This window comes from Maylandia zebra, linkage group LG20 (genome assembly GCF_041146795.1).
Source record: "Maylandia zebra isolate NMK-2024a linkage group LG20, Mzebra_GT3a, whole genome shotgun sequence".
Lineage (NCBI taxonomy): Eukaryota > Metazoa > Chordata > Actinopteri > Cichliformes > Cichlidae > Maylandia > Maylandia zebra.
In genome coordinates this window covers 26,106,451-26,123,737 of record NC_135186.1, presented here as the reverse complement: position 1 = coordinate 26,123,737, position 17,287 = coordinate 26,106,451, and the positions used below count along the sequence as shown (strand labels likewise).

The 17,287-nt window shown below is 39.4% G+C and overlaps 1 protein-coding gene across 1 annotated transcript; it reads right to left on the bottom strand.

The window, feature by feature from the left end:
* Positions 1-3,382: 3,382 nt before the first annotated feature.
* Positions 3,383-11,765, bottom strand: ogfr (opioid growth factor receptor). The gene is made up of 7 exons (XM_004546203.5): positions 11,464-11,765; positions 10,876-10,941; positions 10,698-10,779; positions 10,520-10,598; positions 7,954-8,020; positions 6,846-6,994; positions 3,383-6,756 (listed from the first exon to the last, which is right to left on the bottom strand). Exons 1-7 carry the CDS (start codon positions 11,587-11,589, stop codon positions 5,649-5,651), a joined length of 1,677 nt encoding a protein of 558 aa, XP_004546260.2. The 5' UTR covers positions 11,590-11,765; the 3' UTR covers positions 3,383-5,648.
* Between the last annotated feature and the right edge of the window lie 5,522 nt (positions 11,766-17,287).

The window sequence follows — 17,287 nt, the reverse complement described above, 5'->3', positions numbered from 1 at the left end:
AGTTTTTAGTTTCTTTTTAGATTCTTGTCTTTTTAGGAGTCGAATAGAATAGTTAACAGCTGGTTGAGTCTTCACCCTCAGCATCTGAGAGAACAGCTGTTTGATACAAATACAGGATTCTTGATAAATTTCAGTCTGGCTTTTAGAGCTTATTCCACTGAAACGTGTCACCAGTGAGTGACCAAGCTATGGTTGATAGGTTGAGATACTGGGTGGGTGTATTGGGGTCTGCTTTGGAGTGATTCTCATCAATTTGACAAAAATTGCCACATGGTTTTGTTTTGGGGCCTTTAACATTTCTGTTATATTGTTACGGCCCTAGCAGGGCCTCCTCCTGAAGGTGCCTGTGTGGGCGTGTCCCACCACCTCTTCTGCCTGAGGTGCCACCTTTCCCTGTAACACAGCTGACTCACATCAGTAATTAAAAGTATTTAAGCCCAGGGAAAGGTGAGCTCTGGGCCAGAGTGCCATTTTTTGTGGTGTTTGCAGCTAGTGAGCTGTGTGTGTTTTGTGGTGTTTGCAGCTAGTGAGCTGTCTGTGTTTTGTGGTGATTGCAGCTAGTGAGCTGTGTTTGTGGTTTCCAGCTAGTGAGCTGCGCTTTCCTTTTGACTTTGCTTTATTGACCAACGCCTGAGTTTTGTTTGTTTTTCTTAAATGGTGATAGCGGCTTGTCCGTCTCTCTTAGTTGAGCTACTTTAATAAAACTCTTTAATTTAACCCTTTTGCCTCCTTGACTCCTTTTTCTGACCTGGACACCTTTTGTTACTTCCCCCTCACCGCCTAGACCCCTCAGGGGAACGTAACATATATCTTCTGTAGCACATTTTGAACATTTTAAGGACATTTCTTATCAATACCGATCGATCGATAGATCGATCGATAGAGCTATTAAGTCCTACTACAGATATTGCACAGGTGCTTAGACTATTGAAACTTGGGTATCACTTTATGTCACACTAAGCATCAGTAAGGTGCAAGTACTTAATTCATCATTTATATACCATTACTCCTCAGTATGTTATTCATAAATACAGACATTTATTCATCTGTTACTCCATGTACAGCTATCACTGCTAGTAATAATCATAATCATCATCATAATAATAGTATCTGTATGTAGAAGTGGCATACTACGGAGGAGTATTGCTATACAAATACTTACTAATACCTTAATGATGCTTAATAGTTTAACATGATTATGAAGTGCTACCAAAAGTTGGATGGCTAACAATTTTCTCCATCTTAATGAAAACAGAAATCCTCGTTTGCGCTGATGGTAACAGAAACTCTAGATGCCCTTGCTACTTTTGCTAAATCTTCTATCAAGAACATTGGGGATAAGTTTTGACTCTGCTTTCCCTCTGGATGTTCTCATTCTAATCTCTGGTTTGCTCTTACTTTTATTACTTCCCTTTATTTCATCTCTGGGTTTTATTTTTAAGTCATTGTGCAATTAAGAAAACTTCTTTGGAGGTTGTGAAGTGAACAAAACATTTGCAGGTTTTTCAGAATGCCCCTGCGAGGCTTCTAACCAAATCTTCTAAGTACTCACATGTCACATCATTGCTAATTCATTTTTACTGCCTCTCTATTAATTCAGAGTCCACCTTAAGATTCTCCTTATGAGCTTTAGATCCCTGCATTGACAAACACCAGTGTATTTTTGCATTCATCCATCCATCCTCCACAGGTTTCTGAGATCATGTGATCAGGGTCATTTCAGAGGCAGGAGACTGCAAGCTGATTGCACATAGGTGCAATATTTTTGGTCAGGCAGTGGTCTCCAACCACTGTTTTGTCTAGTGTGACTGTAGCTGGAAGGACAACAGTGGTTGAAGACCGTGGCATGAACAATGCAGCAACATGGTGATAAAATGGCACTAAGTTGGAATCAGTCTATCAGTCTGCGACTGAATGAAGTCAACTTGAGTTACTTGTCTTAACAAAGCTTCCCTGGAGTTTTTCTTTAGACAAATGAAGAAAAAAAAGTATTATTATCTGTGATAATACAGCAATTAACTGTGATGAGCTGGAGAAATGGCAATATTGTGGTCTACATTCACAGAAACTAACATCAGCTACTTTCAGAGTTCAGCCATAACCTCACAATGACATAGTGGCTGCAGGATGGCGATTTAAGGCAAAATGATGTAAGCACTAGGCAACCTTGCTCTTCTATAGAAGTGTACTCAAATACAACCAGTTAACAACCAAATGAGTCAATGGATGGAGCCCAGCAGGCAAGCTAGCCAGCAGGCTGTCACAACTACTTGAAATCAGTTGCCAAATGCAAAATCGGTGAAGTCACTGGACAACCAGTTTAACTATTTGCAAGAAGGCCGTTGTCCTATTTTTACTCTAGTGTGACTGAGCCATTACAGTTTACAGGGGCACAACAAAGCGCATCCATGGTTGAGCTATTCACGTTAACCACTTGTTGAAGCAGAGAACAGTTCGATGGATATAAACTACATTCTCGCAAGCTATGGACACTTTGCTATATAGAACATCAGGAAATGCACAGAAAAATAAGAATGAACAACCTATTTAAAATGAAGGTTGTGTAAATGTTGTTAAGACCCAAAGACACTCAAATGATCATCGACCAACAGTTTAGAAAGAGCATTAAATCCTCAGAATTCAGTTGCTTGAACAAGTAAATATTTGGTATTTAACCATTTAAGCCATTAGGCGTTTCAGCCCCACTTCAGATAAAGAACATCATCATATCTCATCAGTGACATAGTAGCTAACACTCACAACCAGCCAAGATTTGACAGGTTATCATAAAATGTGACCTTGAGAGCAATTTGGTTGAATAACTGTTTGGCGATCGCTGTGTGTGACCTTCTCTAAAAGATTTGACCTGTAGCATAAGAGAAGTAGTGACTGTTGTAAATTATGGACCGACACCATCAGCTGGATGAGCTAAAGCAGCACAAAATTAGTGACACATTGCAAGTTTTGTGTAATTTAAATGTAAAATATTGCATTGAGGTATGTCTAATATTCCAAAGAGGGGAAGGGTATATGTAACGACTGAGGGTGGGCATAAAAACAATGCTGAAACTCCAGCAGTGTGTACCTCTAGCTCTCCCTTACGCCCTCGACTCCACACTGCTCCTGAGTCCTGAACAAGTTGTTGTGCATCAATATCCATCCTTTTTCTTCTTGTCGCTGCTTTGAGTCACATCTTTTCACACAGCCAAATTTGTATACTAAAAACAACTCATATTTCAGTCGACATAACAGTTTCACAGAAAAAGCAAGGGTCTTGGGAATTGGCGCAAATGCTGTCTGCCATCTCGGTGTGTTCTTAAGAAATGCAATTTTAACACAAAATCTGGACTCCGACATCAGAAATGCATTTCAAAAAAAATAATCAGAAAATAGTACAGCTTTATTCTGCTTCATTAACGGCCAGGTAAGTCAGGAGGGAAAAAAAGGAATATATAAAGTCATAACCATTTCATTTTGCAAATACAGTAACTTGAACAATAACAGTGGAAATTAAGTGCAAATATAAAAAGATGCATCGATATAATCACCCTGGCTTGTAAGTTCACAGACTGTACCCATTTCAAATTAACATACAGCAGACTTTAAATTATATCCAAAGCTTTATCAATTCTGCCACAAAGAATTACACATTGTACAATCAACCAGTCTTATCACATTTTTGGCAAGGATTTCAGTTGTTCAAAAGTCTACCTCCCAAATCCGCATGGAGACATACAGACTGTGCAACACTACTGAAATATAACTTAAATGATACCGAGTATTAATTCCATTTTAACAGCAGGATCCAGCAGAAACACAAGAATCTCTCTCTCGCACGCACGCACACACACACACACCTCAAAGAGGGGAAAAAAGCTCTTCAAATTCATTATTTCTCAGTGCAAAAAAAATGTTCAAAATTCAAAGTATTAAGGTGTTAAAAACGCTGAAAACTTCATTTCATTGATATTCAGTAATAATAGTACTTTATGAATTCTGCAAAATTATTAAGTATCTGCTGCTGACAGTCTTAGTCATAACGACTTTAAAGGATAAGACAGGCCATATTCTATATTTTTACTGTTGACAAAAAGCAGAAGACCAAAAATAGCAGTAGATTTATCCAACTTGCATATTGCAGTCAGGCTCTAGGTGCCAGAGAGCTCCACTGTCATTCTAAAACTACTGAAAATGCATCAGTGACCCACCATTTCAATCTCCCAGACACTCTCCTGCTACTGTACATAACATACAGTATACTCAGAGTATATAAATTACTCAGAGTCTAAGACCTCAGTCACACAGGCCTAGAGACCAGTTGGCGACCAGCCTGATCTCTAGGGAAAAATATATATTACCTGACTGGTTGGTGAACAGCTGCCGACTGTTGCTGTGTGAAATTGGTTGTAAAGAGCGTGGTGGCATCAAAGAACTCCTTGTGATTGCTTTGGGTGCTAGCACACCAGAAACTGAGAAGGTTTGTATCAAAGTAAAAGTTGCATCTTGTTGGTTTGAGCATCAAAAGGCACAACTGTTACTTTAAAGGCGAATGTTCTATATTTTGCGTTGCAAGCCAGCGTCATCCATGCAAACTACTAGCGACTGCAGCAACCTGCTAGTGACCAAAGCACCCGCACACAAACCTTTGGTGCAGCACTGTACATCTCTCTGCCACCAGCTTCCTTGAGCAACAGCAAGCAACCTCCTGCAACCACCCATCAACTTGTTGCACATTTACCCGTTGGTTACCAGAGGGGGTCTCGAGGTCCCCCTTGTTCATGAAAGTGGGCCTTTCATTAACAATTTCACAGCAACTGCTTGCAACTGGTCAAGCAATACTAATTTTCCTATAGAAACCACTGGTTGCCAGGCAGTTGCCAATCGGTCTCTAGGCCTGTGTGACTGAGGCTTAACTAATCACACACTTTGGTGACGCTTTGGTCCTTTTTTTTGGGATTGGTTTAAAAGTCAAAAATATACAATACGTCGTGTTTATCCTTTAATATTGTCTGATGGCCATGTAGAAATAAGAGTCGAATCCGGTCCCACATTTAACAAATTAATCAATTCATATACCCATCAGCCACAACATTACAACTAACTACATAACACTGTGCAGGTCCTCCTCATTCCACCAAACAGCTCTGACCAACCTCATCCAAAGCATGGACACAGTCTGGTGGTGTCTGACATAAAGAAGTTTGGGTCCTGATCATTGAGAGTTGGGTCCTTCATAGTCTGGGCTCCATCTGGCATGTTGGATTGGGTTCTGGGGACATTGGTGTTGATTGGGTCAACACTATGGGTGATTTGTCATTTTTCCTGAGCAGTTTTTGTGGTGTGTTGGGTCACGTATCCTGCTGGGTGAGGAAGTACATCAACTAGGCATGTACGTGTTCTATAACAATGTTTAGGTAGGTGATATGTATCAAAATATATAAAAGCCAGGACGTAATGTTTCGCCGCAGAAACTGTAAGATCAGTGCTATTTACTTCAACCTCAAAGTGGTTTTAATGTTGTGGCTGATAGCTGTATAGTCCTTCAAAGTTAACATCTTAACATTAAATATAGTAGAAATAAGGCCTAGAAAGATTTTAAGCCATACTTTGTCCCTATATTACATTTTTTCCATTTAATTTAATATGAATCAGTTCATTAATGAGTTCCCCACATTCTGGTCTGAGCTCGTGGGGTTCGATTCCATGTCAATATCCTCGGGTTCCTTCCCATTTGTCTGTTCATCCACACCGTTGTCGGTTTTCATCAGTGACCCGTTTGTTGCAGACATACTGTCCTGCAACATTTCGTCTGCTTCTTTTTTATGTGACACTTGATTAAAATCAGTCCTAGGGATTTTTTCCTCCCTTTCTGAAGACAGAGAGGGCGGGTGTTTTGAAGTCTTATGAGGAGTTTGCACTGACGGGCTCGTTTGACCAGTGGCTTTACTAGGAACAGCTTTTTCCTCTATCTGCCCACCGGCTAAGCCCCCAGCCAGGCCATTGCTTGGCAGCACCTTGTTATCTTCTCTTTTCTTCTTCGGTGGTTTTTCGGGTTCTACATCCTCTTCCGTTTGCATATTGATGTCTCCATCCTGGTCATTTGAGTTACTTGTAGATTTCAGCTCACTGTCTGCACAGGACTCGCTTTTCCCTGTCACAGTGTCGTTACTGGGCGAATGTTCCATTTCATTAACGTCATCTGAAGAGTCATTTCCATTACCCAAAATTTCATTATTACACTCAGTCTCCACACTTCCATTTTCGATTACTTCAGACTCTGGTTTAGGCTCAGGGGATGCCTCGGATGGTTTGCTTTTGTCCTTAACTGCAGTTTTAACAGTTCCTTTCTGAGCCTTTGCAACACTATCCAGTCCATCTTCCTTCTGTTGCAGGGCTGCTTCTCCATCTTTGCCTTTAACACGTGAAAAGACTTCCTCCTTTCCATCACCATTCCCTATAGTGTCAGGTCTCTTCTCTGCCTTTCTGAATAGCTTCTGAACCTTTCTGGGACACCACACAAACTTATCCTTTGGCTCAAAGTGAAGGTAAGCAAAGCGCACAAGCTCCTGACGTTTATGCTTGTCCAGCACAGCAAACAGAAAGTAGTCGAGCACGCTCCGTTTAACACTGCTCAGAGTCTTTTTGACCAGAGTCTCCTCCAGGAAGAAGCGCACCAGAGGAGCCTGATAGTGCTCAAAGCCCAACTCCCCGAGGCTTTTCAATATGCGAGTTATCCGCAGGTTGTTGTGCATATTCCTGCAAAGGACAAGGCAGTTGAAGCTGTAATCACAAAAACAACTACTACATATGCGGGAAATTACTGACATGAGAATAATAATACTTACCGCTCCAGATTTCCAAAGCGCTCCTTCCAATTTTCTGCACGTTTCACTTCACCCGTCTCTTTGTTAACCAAACGGATTCCATAAAAACCCAACATGAGTTCATAGGACTCGACTAGTCGCCTTTTGGCATCTTCATTCTTCTTGAAGGCCTGGTGAGAATTTACAGCACATTTAAAAAGAAAAAAAAAAGAAAAAAAAGAAAAAGGAAAATAGATTTACTGGCTAGAACTGTATCAAATATGAAATGAAATTGTCAAATTTTCAGTGATGCATCTTATTTGACCTTTTGACCTCTACGGTAACCTTTTATTGGGCGCTCCTAGAGGCAGGAAAGCCACAATGCTGCAAAGAGGTTACATCACATATTTTGTTTCCTTTTTCAACATGCTGTTGAAAGAATCGTAGAACTTGCCTAGTGACATGCATATAGCCACTGCATTTGCTCTTTTGTTTCCTTACAATGTAAAAGAATTAAATAAATTTGGCTGTGGAGACACCAACAGACCTGTAGCCAAGTGATAAAACCAATGCATCAACCTGCAGCCATATTGTAGACACTGACAGTTCTCATGCTACATTTTTTTAGGAATAGTTACCAAACAAACAGCCAACATTACTATGTGATGAACTTATTATGGAAAACATAAGAAATTTAACCTGTCCAACAAACTGACTTTGTTTCACAGTTAATGGTCAAACAAAGTGGGTTGGGGGGCTGGAACGAGAGGCGGGGTACACTCTGGACAGGTCGCCAGTCTGTCGCAGGGCTAACAGAGAGACAACTAATTATGCTCACAGTTACACCGACGGTCAGTTTAGGATCGCCAGTTAACGTAACCCACCTAACTGCATGTCTTTGGACTGTGTGAGGAAGTCAGAGTACCTGACCAAGACAGTAATTTTAGGAAAACTATAGCAGTCTTTTGGTTGATTTAACCTGGCAGTTCCAGTCCAGATTCAATAGACTTCATTTCATTCCGACTTTGGACTCTGACAACTTTATGGCATTAACCTTAATTCTTTTTCAGTTGCTTTGTGTTGTGATAGAAAGTCACTGTTGACCAACTCTGCTACTGTTTGGTGAGAGCGCTTTCCATTTTACACTTACCTCAATTTCCTTCTTGGTAAGTTCTGAAGCCATGTAATTAACCCCTGGTTCTCGCAGTGGAAACAGCCTTGCAACAGCAGACAGTTCAAGAGAGAAACAACAGAAGACCAATTAACTTCTAATGACACGACACTTTAATTCAGTGGTGCTGACGCCAGATGTCCCTGCGAACAGTTTATGACCCAAATATAATATATTCTAGTGCCTTCATCCAATACTTTAAAAGAACATGTATATCCTATAATTTCATAAATTGCCTCGTTCTTAAAAACATTTTTAAACAAAACACCACTGTGTAAACAAACGTGACATCCTTCAGTGTATTAACGTTTATTTTTTGGCAGTTTACAGTAACAAATGTAAAAACTATTAACGTGCCACGAAAGGAAAGGGTATATGTAACAATTCTTTTCCCACTGTGAACACTCCATCTATTTCTGGTATGTACTATGGATGTGGAAAAGCATTTGCTACTTGACATCTTGTGCACATGTAGAGCGTAGGCATCTCTCATTTCTCCGTCTCCTCAATCCTCCTGCCTGTGATCTGGAAATCGATCTCAGTACTCCATGCTCAAAAATATCTCAAATCCTAAAACGTGTCAGGAGAACAGAGGCGTATCGATGTAGCTATAACTGAGGTTGTACAGGTGTGTCCTAGGCACGCAGCTGGAATATACAGTACTTTGCAAAAGTCTCGAGTCAGCCCTTAGGAAAATAGGTGTTAGCGATTTACTGAAATGTGCAAACATGCATGGAAAATCAGTATATAAAAAGCAAAAACTGAGTTTTTTGACAGTCAGCATCTGGTATATAAACAAACTTTCTTGTAATTTATTTAAGTAGTCTTCAGGAATTGTTTTCCAGGCTTCTTTCTTGCCTGTTCAGTTTTCTGTAAAGATGATCTTGCACTGCTTCAATGATGTCCAGCCTGTGGGAAGGCCAAAACATGACTGATAGTTCTCCACTACAATTCCTATCCAGGTACGCCTTTAGTGCATTTGCACTGAGTTTGGGATCATGGTGCCAAATGAAAGCGTTGCTTATAAGACTCTTTCCAGATGGTAGTTTATGGTGGATCAAAATCTGAGGGTACTTTTCTGCAATCATCCACCTATCAATTTTAAAATCATCGCTAACAGCACTGACTAAAAGACAGCCCCAAACCATGACACAGCCTCCACTGTATTTTGTAGACACTCACCATCGAGTCTGTCTCCTTAACTCATCCATAGATATTGACATATTTGAACCTTAAGACCCATTGCCATTGATTTTCAGTGCAGTTCTTGTGTAATTTGGCATACCTCAGCCTTTTCTCCCCAATTCCCTTTCACTGAGGCCATTTCTGATAAGGTTTCAGTGAACAATAGACTGACCAACCAAAGCACCAGATGCATCTCCTGTGCCAGGTCTTTGCTAGATTTGTTTCATATTTTGTAAAGGCATACTTTTATGATATAGTTCACCTCCTACTGTATCCTTCACTTATCTAGTTTCTTCCAATTTGTTTTTAAAAACACACACACACACACACACACACACACACACACACACACACACACACACACACACACACACACACAGAGTGAAGATATGCCAGGCTTCTGGCTAATAGCTCTCTTTGTTCGTTGCAAAAATACAGTTTTATGCCTTTCGAATTGTTATTTTTGGCTTTTCCACTAGATTCAACAAAATAAATAGGAAAAAAATCTGTTTTTGTGACAGGCTGTGAGGACTAAAGTGCTTACAGATACAATTCAAAATTGGTTCTTTGCTGAGTTGTCTGCTATGTGTAGACAGCAGTAGATCACCCCTTGAAGTAGATGCTTTTTTAGGCTTAACAAATAGACTGATTCTTATATTATTTCTACTCTACCGGAGCACTCAGAGTGCTTTATACAAAATGTCTCATTTGCACAAACACTTTTTCTATGCTTAAGTACTTTTTATCTAACATTCAAACTCTGATAGATGCTAGGAGATTAGTATCCAGCCAAGGATATTCGCCATGCAGACTGGAGCACCCAGGGATCAAACTACCAGCCTTCTCATTAATAGATGTCCTGCTCTAACTATGTCTCCTTAAAAGCAAAATATAAAGAAATGACAGGTGGCTTAGGACTTTTGCACAGCACAGATGGAAGGATGCTACAAACAACTAGTCCAATCAGTATTCATGAGTAGTGTTAGTTACTTAAATACAGTAGACTGTGTAACCAGCTTTAGTGAAAAAAAAAGAAAAAAGAAAAAAAAAAGACAGTTACATCTGACATCATAAAATAAAGCAGAAGTTGGGCAATAACAGAAAATAATGCAAGTGTGGCTCATGTCCTATTTAATCAACCCTACTGAGAATTAATAATGTCTCTTCCTGTTTGCGAGGAGGGGAAGCAAGGAATGAAGGAAGTACAAAATGAGAAACGAGTGAATGTGTTTGTGTGCATGCGTAACAGGCTTCAGACTACAAGTTCATCAAGATGGCAAAAGTAAGCTGTGGTCAGTTCTGTTGCCGTTAGGCTGGATATGGCTAAAGTACAAAGTTCAAAGTGTCAAACAGTACATACCACTGGATGTACGAGTGAACTCTCTCCAGCCGTTTGTAGTCGTTTTTCCATTCTTTAAGAAAGGATTCAATGTAGATATCTGCGACAAATGAGACAAAATATTGGTATCATCACCACAAGCACGACTTTCACGCATACAGCAAATATTATATTATATGCAAACATATGAGTATTTTACCATCAGGAGCAGAGGGAAACTTATTGAGATAAAACTGCAGATTGTTCATTTTGTCCTCTGAGCACTCCTCGTCTGCAAGATTCTGTCCAAACAGAATAAAGGAGACTTTAACATCTTTCAGCTATGAGCACGATTTTTTTGTTTTTTTGTTTAAGAGATGAGCTGAGGTGTAACTTACGGGGTATCCTCTCCTGTAGTTTTGCATGTCCTTTGCTGCTCTCATGTTTCTGGGCGTGTGGTGCCACTGCAAATATTAAGCATACATAATAAAAAACATTGATATGCATCAGGCGTCTCACATAAATTAAATACAGGTCTTGCATTGTATTGCATTAAAAGTATAAACAACCTGAACTGATATACTACAAATCAAGGGGTCATTAATAATTGTGTCACGACCTATGCTGTTCCTGATAACGTCATAGGAGTTGCCATATAAGGTCGGGTTAATAAAATTCCCACTGTTGCAATGAATTAAGTCTAGATGTTAATTAATTCCTCCTCCATTCTAACTATGACTCACAGACTACTGCTAACTGTGAGCAGGCCAGAGTAAACATTGACGACGATTTTCAACTAAAAAGTAAACTAGCAGCAAGCTAGGCTAGTTAGCAAAGTCGCAGCAGTGATGCGTAAAGCTAACGTTAGCTTTCCACAACAGGCAACAGAAAACGTAGCATTGCATGTAAAAGAAACGAGCTACACTAAGGTACAGTAGGGTTTTTTGTCCTTTGTCCTCTGGCTGAGTAATAATAAAAGCACGTACTAAAGCCCAGCTCGATTTGTTTTTGTCTTGATTTGACCGACGGGTTTGGCTCTCTCCGGCCGGGTCGTCTCCATCACTCTCTGTGTCCCAGGTGGAGTCGTACTCACAAACACAATCGTCCTCCATGCTTTAATAAAAAAAAAATGCGACTAGCTAAGGCTAAATTGTCGAGTAGCCTGGTTTAGCGCTGCAACCGTTGCTGAATGAAGCTACACTTGCATGTTCAGGTTAGACGAGGACGGCCCTGACCATCCGTCTTTCAGGTCTACCATCATCAGATAGCGGCTTCGCTGGCGGCTGCAGTCCTAGTGCTGCTTTCAGGAGCTTCATTTAAAAATCAACCACGTGACTTAACTACGTTTACTAGCACTTTAATCCACCTATATTTTATATGTATTAATTCTGGAAGCTATGCATTGCTAAAAACCCTCTCTTAGTAATTGTTATCATATAAATCTAACTCCATTTTGGTGTTATTTGCAATCGTTTGGGTTTTTAAATATACTCATTAGCAACGCGCTTTTCCGATACACCCCGAAGACATCAGCTTACTGAGCTGGTTGGCGGTGTTAAAACCCGCAAACCAGCTGAGTCAGACAGCATATCTTAAATGCAGAAAAAACTTTCACTTTACTGTTATATAATAACGAAGCAACAGGGCAGGAATGAGAGATGAGGACTGATTAACGCATTAATGAAAAAGAAAAAAGAAACAGCTCTACATAAAGAAAAACGATATAAAAATAGGAAAACTAACCAGACCAATAAACCTAAAATGTGTCTCACTAATTTATCTCATTTAATTTGTAGATGACATGTGAATCTAATGCCCCTCCTGTCTGGTAGCTGAATGTCTCAGATATTAAAGGAAGGTCAAAAATCCAACAATAGTGATCTGGCAACTTTTATAAATGTGAAGGTTTGCTTAAAATGAGCAGTTATTTGCAATCTTGATTATTATATATATTTTTGAGCAATAGCAACAAAAAAGGCAATCTTTCAATTTCCTACTCACTCACAAAGCCATCTACTTCTGGGTCAGGAGGGAGTTATTCTGTCTATAAGGATGCACACTTTTCCTGTTGTCATTGGGGCAGGGGGGCAGTATATCACACAACAAGCCAGACAACCACACACACACTCACACAACAGTCCAGCCAATTTAGAACCACCAATTAACATAACAACAAGCATGTCTTTGGACCGTAGGAGGAAACCCTTGCAGGCATGAGAACCCACTCAAAAATCCCTCAGCAAACCAGGAAGTTTGAAAACTGGGAACCTTCTTATGGTGAGATGATATCACTTACTACTATTACTATTTGTCTGACCAACAGCCTAAAATCCCAAGTTAATCTTTTACTAGTTATTAAACAGTGCAACTTTGTTTTATTATTTCAGCTTTAAAAAATGACATTATCAATTAGATCATGACATTTTTTGTCTACTAACTAGTTATTTAATTGATGCCAGAAAATGCACACTGACAAGTTATGTGATTGTGTATTTTCTTTCGTGCAATATCTTCAGCATAACGGTCTAATAACTTGCATTTAGGTTTCATACAATAAGAACCTGCAGCATAAACAAGGATTAAGAGGTGATAACATATAATTGGACCATTATATCATTTTTTGACAGTAATTGGACAGAGTTATTTATACGAGACGCCAGTATTTCAGCATTAGAAGGTATAAATAGAATCATGTGTTATCACAGGGGATTCAGTGTTGAATAGCCGCTGGTGTGGGTTACTATTTTTGGTCTCAGTTACTGTGGAAACCAGAGGGCTCTGCAGGCATCCAGTATTTGCTGTTGCTATTTAGTACCTCTGCCTCATAAAACAGATTCTCTGTCGCCTTTTCCCCCCCAGCAAGTTCAGTACAGATGAGAAGCTCTACACAGAGATTAGAAAAAGCATGTAAGCCCATCTAGCTGTGTTTGTCAGAGATTTGATAGTAATATAATGCCTAACCCTTGCCACCCCTTCTGACTATGAGCTTCCGGCAACAGGCTGGTGGTTGGAATTAAGGATCATCTGCAACAGAACAAGAAGACACCTGGACCGGCTGAACATTTGTGGCTACTTCTGCAAAAAGCACCATATGTTTAAGCCAATTTTAAACTAATTTACTTAACTAGAAATGATTAAAAAAAACCCCCACAAAAAACACAAATTCAATAAATCTGTTGCACTGCCATCCAGAAACATAAAGGCATGCATGCAAGACTTTCTTTTCACAGTAAGTACACAGATTTTCTTGGGCAACAGCACTTTTACCAGTAGTATATATGGTCATATTTCCATTTGTGATCGATCTGCAAGTTCTTCTTTTTTTGTGTTGCAATACTCCTGTTTGGTAACTTTAGGTAGTAATTCAGGTGCTTAGCAGCTGGAGGTACATAATTAGTCCTGACATGTCTGTTTTTCAGCAAGATTATGCAAAATGAAGCTGAAATTCATGAAACCTGGTGGAAAGTAGAGTGGAGCAAAGTTTGCATAGAAACTTCTTTTAGCTAATTTGCTCCCTTTTTTTTTTTTATTAATCCTTTATTTATTCAGGTAAAAAATCTCATTGAGATTAAAAATCTCATTTCCAAGAGAGACCTGGCATCATAGCAACAAAAGTCACATACCACATAGGTATATAACATTTAAAACAAATACAATATCCCATACAAACATGTGTAAAATATACAATTACAGATCAAATTAAGAGTACATTAAAAACAATCACACTGAGTAAAAGAGCTGTTCTCTCGTTCCTTTAAGACAGACTTAAACTCTCCCAAGGTAATCCAACATGTCCAACATAAGCAGGCACACAGCTCATGGCCCGGCTGCCAGACCACTGACATTTATGTGTTTCTCTTGATCCCTGCATGGCTCATAGTTTGTTCACCAGTGGCTATTTAATGATCTTACATCTTAAAGCATAGGACAAATGCACACAGTCACTTCTGAAAACCCATCTGAAAACCTACTAATAAGGACCTAGTGGCTCTATGACGTTTGTGTGGATGGTTTACAGCAATTAAAGTTTCAAATGGGCACAATCATGGTGTATGTATTTATTTTAATTGTCAGTTGTTGACTTTACTATGGTTAGCCAGGCATTATAAGTCTTACAATGAGGAGAAGATAATGTGCCTTATGGACAAGTTGATATCATTAATACACAGCTGTTTCTGTTTCCTTTCCTTCCTCATACAAATAATGTAAATGTTGAAAAATGTGTGCCTTTATGCACAAACCCTGTATCTCTGATAAAAACCCAGTCCCAGCATTTTAAAATGTAGTATTTAATTTATTTATGGCATCTAAATATAATTATATTTAGCATTTACATACTCATTTATGCACTGTATTCTACACATGTTAATGGAGCACTGAAAGATTAAGTTTGAGTGCATTAACTTTAATAATGACCTTGCTGTTATAATAATTCTGACATTAAATGTGGTCACCAAATGATGTGCAGACTTTGTGTGTTAAAATGTATCGACTGCATATTATCAGAATAAATCAAAATCCTAATTACGTGCAAAATATGCTTTCGCTGGCCATTTAAGAACTCTGTGCTTCAAGTGTCAAAGGGCACACTTTATAAAGTGTCCATCAAGAGTAATACAAATGTTTGATGCCTTTTAGGTTTTCACAAAGGAAATGAAGATTTAGCTCAACCTTTATTGAACATCTTTAGTTCTTGGTGCCTGACTCTGTGGAAAAAGAGAATCCATATCTCCCTCAGCTGTTTAACAGGGAAAGCCTTGCAGAGGTATTACCATGAGTCATATTTTTTTTTCAGTCTCATCATATCTGGGTGCTTTTATTTCAGGGAACTGGGAAAATGGGAATCAATAGTATGCATTTACACCTGCGGTACAGAATTCACAAAAATGGTTTAATTGCTGATAAAGCACACGGAGGAAAGAAAAGTTATTCATTTTAAGCGAAGAGTAAGAACAGGAAAAAAGAGAGCTGCCAAAAAAGATCAATTCTCATATCAGACAGAAGTCACAGACTGAAGGATGAACATTCAAAACTATTCTTGGAGAGCTGCATAGACTGTGACTTCATGTGCAATTTCCCTTTGGAATTAATTAAGTAAGAGAACTGATGAAATCAGGTATGATCAAATAGTCTGTGTTATGCATTTAACCCTTGGTCTCCCTTGTGTACAGCACAAAGATGACAGGCCTGTGTGTCTGCTACACCCCAGCAGTTGTTATAACTGTAAATTAGAGACATATCCAGGGGGATAATCCGTACTATTGCCTTCTTACCGGCTGTGTTCCTCTCTTGAGATAAAGGTCAAATATTTTTAATGCTGGTCTTGTGTCACTTTGTGGAATGCAAGTATTTTTAGGAGATTCAGCTTACCTCCAGGAAGAAAGCAGCTCCCGTAACATTTTGTAAATATGTGTGCAGAGTACCCTGAATAAAAGCTTATATTTTGATTGTTATCCTGTGATAAAATTCTTTCAGTCAAGTTTTCAGCAAGTGTTGAAGAATTTAATTTCAGATCACTCTGCAGATTATTTCCATACCTGGGCTATGTGTGTCTATTTTGGCCCTGCTGTTGCAATAAAAACTTTAATATAGACTTACACTACTATATATATATATATATATATATATATATATATATATATATATAGGTGCAGGCTGTGTAAAGATGCCCCAGAGACAATCCAGCACATAACAGCAGGGTGCAAGATGCTAGCAGGCAAGGCATACATGGAACGCCATAACCAAGTGGCCGGCATAGTGTACAGGAACATCTGTGCCGAGTATAACCTGGAAGTCCCGAGGTCAAAATGGGAGATGCCCCCAAGGGTGGTGGAGAATGACCGAGCTAAGATCCTGTGGGACTTCCAGATACAGACGGACAAAATGGTGGTGGCTAACCAACCGGACATAGTGGTGGTAGACAAACATGAGAAGACGCCCGTAGTGATCGATGTTGCGGTTCCGAATGACAGCAATATCAGGAAGAAGGAACACGAGAAGCTGGAGAAATACCAACGGGCTCAGAGAAGAGCTCGAGAGGATGTGGAGGTTGAAGGTAACGGTGGTCCCCGTGGTAATCGGAGCACTAGGTGCAGTGACTCCCAAGCTAGGCGAGTGGCTCCAGCAGATTTCGGGAACAACATCGGAGATCTCTGTCCAGAAGAGCGCAGTCCTGGGAACAGCTAAGATACTGCGCAGGACCCTCAAGCTCCCAGGCCTCTGGTAGAGGACCCGAGCTTGAAGGATAAACCGCCCGCAGGGGCGTGCTGGGTGTTTTTTTTTTTATATATACATATAGATCAACACACTGTTTTATTCTTGCAGTGTATTTTCTTTATTGATAAAGACAGTATGTTATACTGTGCTGACACTGATTTAACCGATGTGACTTCTGCTCAATCAATTCATTGTGACACAGCTCTCACATATAGAATTTATATAAGAAGGTTATGTCAGCATCTCTTTTTTTTTTTAAGGGTCATAATTTAAATATTTAATAAGACATAAAGAAATTAGAGTATGACATGTCCAGGCTGTCAAGCAATCTGATTTAGATTTTTTGCTACAATTTCTTATTTGCTGTCCTAAATCGCCACGCTATAGAAACAAGAAATTCATTATCTCGATTCAAAAACCCACAGCTGTCCGTGTCTTTGTGTCTAGCTGCTTCTTGCATCACACGTATTGTCCCTAGATAATTTTCTTTCTTCTGTCCTTGCAGCCTGTTAAACAAAAAGACCCTGAAAGTTTTTTTTTTCTTTTTCTTTTTTTGTAGAGGAGATTAATTTTTACAATCTCTCCTCCAGGATT